Genomic DNA, 10,518 nt, shown 5'->3' on the forward strand with positions numbered 1-10,518 from the left:
AAATATTTAGGTCACCAAACTGACTAAAGGTCTATCTAACTGATGGCTTGTTGAACATAAACCCCATCTGTCTCTATTTAGGATGAGGTGTTACGGTCATACTTCCTGCTAGTTTCTCCTTTCAATGTTCACAGTTGCAGTTGCCATGCAACTGTGCGCATTGGAAGTGTCCTTGGAAGGTTCCTTCACATGCACACTTATGCTCCTGTGAATCACTGGTATGGTCCTGAGAGGAGAACACTTTATCCACGCCATTGTGTTGTGTGAATACACACTATATCATGACAAATTCAATTTCCTTGAAGGCCATGTTCTGCAAGTTCACCCATGTGGGACTGAAGAAGACGTGTTAACTCGTGCGGACAGAAAGCTTTCACACCTTACATGCGTGGTATTAAAACAAGTTCTGGCTCACCCTCTTGACAATTGAAACACATTTATGTTTACACTATGTCATAAGAATTGTATGAGGAGTGGACATCAATGCATTAAGTCAGAATTAAGTTTCTATAACGTCTGCCCCATTGAATTTGTCATATAATTAAGCACTTAATTGTGACCATGCAGCGTATATGGTATGTCTGCAATCCAGACCCTATCTGAATCTGAAATATTGAGTTGTTCCCACTACATTGTGTTCTATGGAGGGGAAATATAATGCAACTCAGACCTTACATAGGCCACAATGTGGGGATCTAATGTATGGTGCATGTGAGCAAGTAAACATTTCAAACATTGCACTTTCCTTGGTGTCTGCCTCCAACCTAGTTGGTGTCATGTCTGTCCCTGATCTGTGAACAGGCTCCGCTTCTAGCAGGACCAACAGTTCTCAGTGTAACTGAATCAGAAAAAAAGCCAATAAATTGCAGACTTTATTTAAGAAAATGTATTATTCGACTCAATGTATTTTTTTGTGAACAGAAAGTATAACAAACCATTCCTCAAAAGTTGCAGTCACAGTTCAACACTGGTTTTGCAAATATATATTTAAATATTCAACTCTGAACAATTATGTAAAGGTAGTAAAAGTCATGTTCACATATATCTGTATAAAAGACATCAGTAAAATCCTAGTAGGCAGCTTTACATGTGGTGAATGCTGAAATGGAGACGACAAAAGCAACAAATCGAGAATGGCAACATTCAACTGAATGAGGCAGAATGTGATGGAGAACAAAATCATCATCTTCAGATAGTCCATAAATTAATGAGCAAAGAGAAATATGAAGTATGTAATAAACTCCAAAAACCCTGTTTCCCAAACTTAAACCTTTCACAGCTATCATCACAGACGGTCAGCCACACCATCCTTTCCTTGGGTGACTGGACGCATCTAAATGGAATGAATACAAATTGGCAGAAATTGGCACGTTTGAGGGGAAAGTAGGGGGATGAGAGAGGACATACAGGGTGCGTTCCAATATGCAACCTTGCTTTCTCCACTTCAAGATTCAAGATTCAAGATTAGTTTATTACGTCTTATTATAGGTTTGAAGCATATAAAGAATAAAAATTGTTGTGTTTTTCTTGTGTCCTCAAAAAGATTTAAAAAACATAAATAAAAATAAAAAAAAAATCCTTGTGCTTGTGGCCTCGCCCCGCCTCCTGGCCCCTCCTCCTTGGAGAAAATAAAGTTTCCCAGCTGTCAGCCTAGCCACAACAACTTTTGGGGGACTGTTTTTCATTTACCATCCCAATTGCAAATGAGAAAAAGACTTAACAATTGAGCTTTTGCAAGATATTGAAATATAATATCTATATATTGCTGTTGTCTGTCAGTCTTTCTGGTACAAGGCCACAAGCACGTGGAGGAAGCAAGGTCGCATATTGGAACGCATACACAATATGGGAGGCTTGTAACATAGATATAGAACACTAGATGTTGTTTTCAGCCTTTTGGCATGGCACGCTTCGAGCGCCGCCATCTTGTGACCTCTTTTTCACAATCTTGGCAAAGATGCTGTTTTACCATCACCTCCAGATTACTCATTCAAGCAGTGGTACCGGCCCTGCCGTAGTCAACCGGTAGGGATACTCGCCTGCCATGCTGCTGACCCGGGTTCTATTCCCGGCCCGGGTCTTTTTAGACCCCTCCCCATCTCTCTCCCAATTCGCTTCTCCTGTCTCACCTCTCACACTGTCCTATCAAATAAAGTCGATAAAGACCAACAAAAAAATCTAAAAATCAAACAGCGTTACCACTGAACAAAGATGGCGGCGATCAAATTAAGACATTCGTTCCAATAGACATGCGTAGGTAGTCAACACAACATCTAGTGTTCTTCTATACTGTATCTGTGGGCCTGGGAGTTGTTGAGGAAGCATAGATATCAATACTGGATGCCGTGTTTAGCCCTTTGGCATGGCCCAACCCTGGGTCTTCGGCCGGAATCCTACAATGTTTTTCATAGATGTGGGGTGTTTCTCAATGTGAAGTGTCCCAGTAGCCTTGCTAGGATGAGTAACGCCCATTTTTTCAAGGTGTATCCGATTATTAATTATACTTAGAACAGGGTTCCCACTCTAATTCAGATATAAAATTCCATGATTTTCCATGACTTTCTAGACCCCAAAAACAGAATTTCCATGACCATTTCCGTAAAAAAAATGACGTTCAAACATTTTAAAAAGTGCAAAACTGAAGATTATTTTCACGCCTCGAGACGACACCGAGCCACTGCCAGAGTTCAGTGGGCTCATTGCATTCTAGAATGCTGCACATTACAGTGTGAAACCAAACCGTCTGTGGCGAAGCGCTGTAGTATAATCAGTAAGAAACAATGTTATACACCAAACAAAAAGGTTTTTGCTCCTAAACAGCTGTTAAGAAAATTCCATGATATTCCAATTCCATGACTTTCCATGACTGGAAAAACTTTTATGAAATTCCATGATATTCCAGAAATTCCATGACCCGTGGGAACCCTGTTAGAACTAGTTATTCTTGGGTGAAATCCGCAAAAAATATGCGCTACTCGTCCTAGCCACTCCAGGCTAGGCCGCACTTCACTTTGAGAAATACCCGTGGTGTTACCACCATGTACAGGATAATGTGGCATCTAGTGGTCATATCTATGTGGAGGAAGTGGGGAAGGAGGGCAGAGGTGATGTGGGCATGGTTCACAGGTCAGTCCCACTCGATCCCCAGCAGCTCGCAGCTCGCGTCCCACAGCTTGCGCTGCGTGTCTTCGCTCCTGCCCTGCGGAGCCACGAAGGCTGGAGTGCAGTCGCTGTGGAGAAGCGAAGACGAGAGGGTAAGTAACTTAACATGCCTGTGCAGCTGTACTGTAGTGGTTTCATTTTAGTGCATAGTCATCAGATGTATGGTATTTCACTGCAGCTCAGTAGTGGGGCACTCTCCTAAAAGATTTGAAGAGTTCTCCCCCCTCAACGTGTTTCTAGTAACTAATCAAGTCATAGAATGGGAAACCGAAACAAAGGGTACTGTAATGAATGGCATGCACACACACACACACGGGACAGACAGACAGACAGACAGACAGACAGACAGACAGACAGACAGACAGACAGACAGACAGGGTCTTTGCAACACTTGGCCAACACCCTCCAGAGCAATAAGGCCAAGCAGACAGAGGTGGATAGAACCTGCTGCATTAGATGCAATAATGTTTTCTTTTCAGACATTAATTCAGGCCTAAATTACTTAACCAATAGGGTGAATGGCTACTGGTTTAGTGCTGCAATCTCCAAATGGTGGCCTGGAGGCCAGATGTGGCCTGGGCATGGCAAACTTCTGGCCCACAATGAGCTTGGAACAAATGAAAACATACAGTATATTGTATGTGTGCTATCTGTGGGCATATGGTCGGGCGAGTTGTTTGGCCCTCAGCCTCATTTGAGCTACATAATTTGTGATACATAATTTAAGACCACTGGTTTTAGGGCATACCTGAAGTGCTTGCCAGAGAAGGAATCCAGCTCCTCAGCCACAGCGCAGTAGATGGACGTCTGAGCTCCTTCCCGAGGGGTCTTCAGGAAGATCCCGAAGAACGTGAACATCAGAGACATGATGGTCGAGTGGCGGACCAATTCTGAACGAACAGATCCTGGGTGCACTGAATTCACGGTCACGTTGGAATCTGAAACAAGTCAGTCATACCATGCAGGGGAATCAGAATAGAAACACTAAAAGGCTAGTGATGAAATGTTGTCTTTGATACGACCAATATGACAACATACAAACAGATAAATGTGTCTGTGTATTTAAAGCAACACTAAGTAGTCTTCAGAAAGACAGTCCATCCTCCATTAATTACTTCATACAGTTAAAAGCCACAGAGGGCGGTAAAGTGAAAACATCTTACTGTTGCTTTATATCAGGGGTGGGGAACCTATGTCTCATGGCCCCCGGTATGATTGTAATGTTATGCAAATTCACATGAGATATGACGTGTTTGGTAAAGAAATCTTAGAAATTACATTTGCAATACAATTATATTTTCAGGGAACCCAGTGAAGATATGGTCAGTTGAAGGCAGGTGCCTGCCTTCAATATAGGCCTTAAGTGCAGGGGAAATTCCTGGTTCGTGTTCATAGCACGGCCCTTGGGGGACTTTGAAAAAATTTAAGTGGCCCCTCATATGATGATACGGTTCCCCACCCCTGTGCCCCCACCCATGTACGTATACGTAATTTGTCAAATAAATGTTTGGATGTACAAAGACTGACTTGACATGGAAAAAGTGCATGTGCACTCAAATTCTAATCAAATGGCAAGCACAATGATAATGTGCATGAAAACCAGGTTATGCAAGGATTGATACATCTGATTTTGTACGTGTATGTATCTTTGCAGATTCTCACACACAGTATGCAAAGATTCAGTAGGAAATCCACACAAGTCCTAGTACATGAGCCCCGTGGTCCTCCTCCGCCCCTGCAATACTGTAGCCTCGCGAGCCATCCTACGTACTTCCGCCAAAGGATTGGCTCCACTACTGTAGTCTGGCCGTGCTTCTCTGTGGAGTGTCTGGAGCAGTAGAATTTTGATCGCAACGCCCCCCCCAGAAAACAGCCAATAATCGAATACGCCCCCCACGTGGGGACGAAAGGGGGAGGACGCTCGTGACAATGACGTACACATCTGCGCCAGAGCCATTGGTCTGTGCTATGTTGTTGTTGAGTAACTGCCAGCGATTGGGTGACAGGTGTCCAATAATTTCAAACCATAACTGAGTGCAAACTTCCTGCTTCCTACAATCGCTTCAGAGCAAACAAATGCCAGACCATGAATACGAAATGAAATGGTAGTATTATGGGATGGTCAGGACCAGGCTAGCAATACTGTACCTCTTAGCTTCTTTGCCAGCTCGCGGGTGAAGAGTATGTTGGCCAGCTTGCTCTGGCAGTAGGCCAGACCACTGTTGTAGCTGCCCTGACTCATCAGGTCGTGGAAGCGGATCCAGCCAAAGTAGTGTGCCAACGAGGAGACCACTACGATACGGGACGGAGCGCTCCTCTTCAGAAGACCAATCAGGAGGTACGTCAACAGGAAATGGCCTAAAAAGGTGTGATTGTGCAATAATTAGCTACCATTTTCATTGTAATACTCCCTGTTGCTGCGTCTCTACATTTCACGATGTGTAGCATTGCATGCTTACGGCCTCTTCCATTAACCCTAATCCTAATGCATGCCATAACTACAGTACAAGGTGCATGGTATGCATATTGTAATTATGCAATAGCACATCACAGAGTTTGTTATTACACCATCCGGTGCTTTGAGACAACTTTCACAGATAAATTCGCCTTTCTCCATTCTTGACTCACCGAGATGGTTGACTCCAAACTGCATTTCAAAGCCATCTGCCGTCTTCATGTATGGACACATCATTACTCCAGCGTTGTTAATCAGGACATGCAAGTGGTTCACCTCTGGGAAACATAAGAGGCCATACATTTAAAGGAGAAATCCGTCAAATTTCAACAAGCAGTTGTATTACTCACACTACACTTGACTTGTGAGTACCAAAAGATGCACCCTTTTTTTCTTCAGCCTTATCCAAAATCCTGGTCAGCTAATGGTTGGAAATGGTTTGCAATACAACCCCATGTTGGAATAGGCAAGATTTCTCCTTTAGCATTCACTCCCATAAAATCCTCTAGTGTATGCTCTGGACTGGTAAGAGGCCTTTGGAAAATGTGAAAGACCAGAGACCATGCAAAGAGTCACCAAAGAGTTTTGGAGAGATGCAGCTTTATTCTTGACATGTGAACAGCTGAAGATGCTTTTCGGAAATAGAGAAGGTAATAACAGAGATTCTTTAAGTATATAGAGATATGCCTATGTAATAGGTTGCTATGGGCACCTAACATGACCAGGTTCCGGTCTGCTTAAAGGGGCGTGTCATAATACTCCTAGCATTGAATAGAACAGTCCTTAGGTCTGCCTAAAGGGGGATTTCCCTAGCCAGGCTGCGCCCTCCTAGTGACGCAACACCTTTGAATCTCGATCGCAAGTCTATGATAATCAGGCAAGGACCCCCCCCCTGCAATAGTAGAACCCGGAAACAATGGATCAATGGAATCTCTCTCTCTCTTTACTCTCTCTGGTAATAACGTGAAAATGAGGAATCCAAGGCAAATAAATGGCTGTAAAAAAACAACATGTTTCGGTCATAGTTTGGCCTTCATCAGGGCAGAGTCGAATTGAAAGTAAGCGTTCAGAGACCATGCATCTCACATTACTCCCATCAATTCAAAATTATTTGTGCTCTGGTTGTACTGGTGGCACAGAAGGAGGCTGTGTTTACCTGAGAGGAATTTCTGAGCGAATGTCCTGATGGAGCTGACATCAGCCAGGTCCAGCTCGCGGACCTCCACCTTGGCACCACCCACTTTGGTACGGATCTCCGTCGCTGCCATCTCGCCTTTCTCCACATCACGGCACGCCAGGATCACCCGGGCTCCTACCAAACACAATCAAAGTGATGGATTAAAAATAAGTAAAACTAGATGTCGGAACAATATGGTTCATGTAGAGTCTAGAGCGGGGTGGGGAACCTATGTCTCGAGGGCCATTTACGGCCCTTGAGACTGTTTTATCCGGCTCCCGATATAATTTTTATGTTGTGCAACTTCACATGAAATATGACATATTTTGTAAAGTATTCTTAGAAATTACATTTGCAATACAATCAAGTTACATTCAGGGGGACCTAGAGAGGGTGGGGTCTGTTTTAAAGGTGGCTGCCTTCAATATAGGCCTAAAGTGCAGGGGGAAAATCCTGGTTTGTGTTCATAGTACGGCCCTTGGGAGGACTTTTATGGCCCTTGGAGGAATTTGAAGTGGCCCCTCGAATGAAAAAGGTTCCCCACCCCTGGTCTAGACCATATAACCAGAGATTATTTATATAGAGATATGCCAACATAATAGGTTTCTATGGGCACCTAATGTGACCAGGTTCCGGTCTGCCTAAAGGAGCGTGTCATAATGCTCCTAGCATTGAATAGAACAGTCCTCAGGTCTGCCTAGGTCTGCCTAAAGGGGGATTTCCCCCCCAATAATAGAACCCGGAAACAATGGGCCAATGGAACCTCTCTCTCTCTACTCTCTCTGATATAACACTATCTTGTAGTATTCAACCACTCATTCCAACCGAGTACCAACCATACTACTCATACTGTTGTATACCCAGTTCAAGTATATTTTTGGCCTTTTTGCCTGCATACGGACAGGGCCGTGAAGAATGGACAGCAAAGTACAGGAAGAGATAGATGGGGTAGGGTTGGGAAATGACACAGGCCGGATTCGAACCTGGGTCCCCATGGGCAATGCTGCCCATACATGGTATGGTGTATTAGTCCACTGTACCAGACCCAAAACTTTTGGGCTTACCACGGCTGGCCAGATCCACGGCAGTCTCCTTCCCAATGCCTGTGTTTGCACCGGTAATTAGTACAGTCTTCCCATCAAGGCGGGCCTTGGAATGGCACACCCCACCAGCTGCATATTTCCTGGACCAGAATACCAGAATATGAAATTTAAAAGCACATCATGATGTCTGACAGACAAGTAGTGTTGAATAGATTGCAGTGCATTTTATGAGTAAGGCACTATGATTTCAACCAAATATGTACTTTTTAAAATAAGATATGTGCACTCATTATGATCACATTCTCTATGTGGACACTTTCACCTGAACTGCTAAACACAAATTAACGACCATGCTCCCTCCTCTGAACTTTTCCGTATCCACGAAACGTCAAGTCACACGAGTGACACCTCCAGATAACCTGGGCCATATGTAACCAATGGAGAGTAGTTACATAGAGCTCTTCAGCGTTGACGTCAACTTGTATGCGGCGTTTGGACTACCGGTTCCCTGGCGATTTTTTACATTGCAAAACGCCATAGAGATTCAGGTTTGGCAAAAATATAAGTTGCACGGCAACAACGAACATTAGCGTGTCCCCGCATCCCTTTCTCATTAGTGGAACGGATCGTATCGTCATGTTGGTGTATTCACATGTTAAATCATGACGATTATAATTCAATATTGCTAACCCCTTTCTGATCATTAAAACTTCCGAACTACATACTTTCCTTTGGTTGCCATGGGTACAACCTTCCGCACGTACATGCCGTTAGATACTGGCGCCGTTTCTGTAGTCGCCAAAAGCTTCCGGGTTTAGCATATGGACGCAACATCGTATTTATGTCGAAGTTTGACACAAAATGATCAACCATGTCATACCTACAGCCTATTTTTAACACCCTCGACAGTTTGCGGGGGTTCGCTAAGCGCGTGCTTGCACTCGGAGCTTATTTGAAATTTACCCCTATTCATTCCCAATGGAGGCCGGAAGCCGATAGGAACCAGGACGTCCTTAAATGCTAACATGAAAGACTACAATCTACTACATGCTTCCGCTTCCGCTGAAGAACTCTATTGTGGTTACATTGTAACTCCGCCCATGATCAGACCGCATTGGGTGATCTTCAGAAGCGCACTATGCAGGGCAGAGGCGGTTACTATACTGGTCAAATCTCCTGTGTCCATTTACATAGGATATATTATGCATCAGCAAATTATTATCGCTATGGAGTGCCCCATTAATGTAGGTTATAATTCCACCGTAAAAATGGCAATGTCATATCATTATCATCGCTATGGCCTCCACTCACAGCATACAGTATTGCAAAAGCGACATCTCTGTAATTTGGTCAACAAAAAAAACAAAACAAGACATTCACAAGTACAGCTTAATAATGCATCCCTTACCTAATGTGAGGCGACAACAACATCAGAAGCAGTCCGATCACTCCAAAGGCTGTGCATAATAATATGAACATTGTGATGAAAATTTCTGCTCGGCTGTGACAGAGCTGCACCGCAGCTAGCTTCCTCAATGAGCTTCTGTTGATCCGAAATGTATGATGCTGCACCTCTCGCTTCAGGGATGCTATGCACAGAACAGAATCTTGGGATTGTAGTTCCTCGATAGTCGGTATATGGTAGATTTGGTAGATTTCAGGTTTGTCTTGAGGATTTGCTGTTCGACAACCAACCTGTCCTGTATTCTACTGTCATTTATGAATGCTCCGGCGAGCATAAAAAGCGGTGGTTTAATTCCCCAATGTGACAAACGAGAACATTTAATAAACAAAAAGTTATTGGCATAAAATAACAGTGCCCTTTGTGTAGATGAGGAAATCTATCAAGGCTATTTTATTGGAATATTTGTTCAATCCTCCAGATCAAGAGAGCATATCGAGAGCATCAGGCAAATCTGTCAGAATAGTGGACTACAACCTCTTGTTCTACAACAATGACCAGAATGCACCTCCCATAGCTAACTAAAAATATGCCTGAGCTGAAAACATTCACTTTTTAGCTTTTTAAATGTGTACTGTTGAAAATACAGTTTAAAAATGAATGATATGTCCAATTCACATTATATTTATCTTTCCTCAAAGCGTACGTGAACTACTGAGAGATAAAATATGAATTGGACATCAGGCGATGAGGAAGGCGCATCAAGTCATGATATTCACGCGGAAGAGAACGCCTGTAGCAACCCAATGTAAGTAGGCTGCCGGATGTGAGTGCCCGGATATCCGCCCGAGTATTTGCATGCATTTGCATTCATTTCCACCATCAGGAATGCTTTGTGGTTCCACGGCTACCCGATGTGAGTCGCCCTATGTCGCCTGACTGTCCCTTCTATAATTGTAGCCTACCGTAACAACTCTGCCTCGGCCCCAGCCGCAAATATCCACCACACCACCACGGGTCCTCTGGTGTTGTGACCGTTTTAGGAAAAAAATTTCATATCTAATACTTGCACATTAAGAGTGACAATTCCATCATGGATGTTTAAACGATATGTGCGAATGCAGTCATGTTGAATTTAGGGTGGCCAAACCATGCCATGTCATGAAGAACGTGCATCACATTATTTAAACAGCTCGTGTAAACAGTTATCCTGAGTGCCCGTGTCTTTTTGGAGATCGGAGGCTTGATGAGCAAAGAGATGGGAGAAATTAGTTGTGCG

At 43.6% G+C, this 10,518-nt stretch overlaps 1 protein-coding gene across 1 annotated transcript; it reads right to left on the minus strand.

The window, feature by feature from the left end:
* Nucleotides 1-1,584: 1,584 nt before the first annotated feature.
* Nucleotides 1,585-9,733, minus strand: rdh12 (retinol dehydrogenase 12). The gene is made up of 7 exons (XM_063223985.1): nucleotides 9,246-9,733; nucleotides 7,859-7,977; nucleotides 6,774-6,929; nucleotides 5,791-5,895; nucleotides 5,311-5,520; nucleotides 3,911-4,100; nucleotides 1,585-3,230 (listed from the first exon to the last, which is right to left on the minus strand). Exons 1-7 carry the CDS (start codon nucleotides 9,314-9,316, stop codon nucleotides 3,128-3,130), a joined length of 954 nt encoding a protein of 317 aa, XP_063080055.1. The 5' UTR covers nucleotides 9,317-9,733; the 3' UTR covers nucleotides 1,585-3,127.
* Nucleotides 9,734-10,518: the final 785 nt, after the last annotated feature.

Source organism: Engraulis encrasicolus, chromosome 19, assembly GCF_034702125.1.
Source record: "Engraulis encrasicolus isolate BLACKSEA-1 chromosome 19, IST_EnEncr_1.0, whole genome shotgun sequence".
Taxonomy (NCBI): domain Eukaryota; kingdom Metazoa; phylum Chordata; class Actinopteri; order Clupeiformes; family Engraulidae; genus Engraulis; species Engraulis encrasicolus.

What these genes read in the sequence shown, in the direction of transcription:
- rdh12 (XM_063223985.1), bottom strand. Translation starts at nt 9,316, where the DNA reads ATGTTCATATTATTATGCACAGCCTTTGGAGTGATCGGACTGCTTCTG. An exon ending in CGTGGATCTGGCCAGCCGTG is followed by an intron (nt 6,930 to 7,858) that starts GTAAGCCCAAAA and finishes TGTGTTTGGTAG; the next exon opens with GAGCCCGGGTGATCCTGGCG. An exon ending in GTTTGGAGTCAACCATCTCG is followed by an intron (nt 5,521 to 5,790) that starts GTGAGTCAAGAA and finishes ACACCTTTTTAG; the next exon opens with GCCATTTCCTGTTGACGTAC.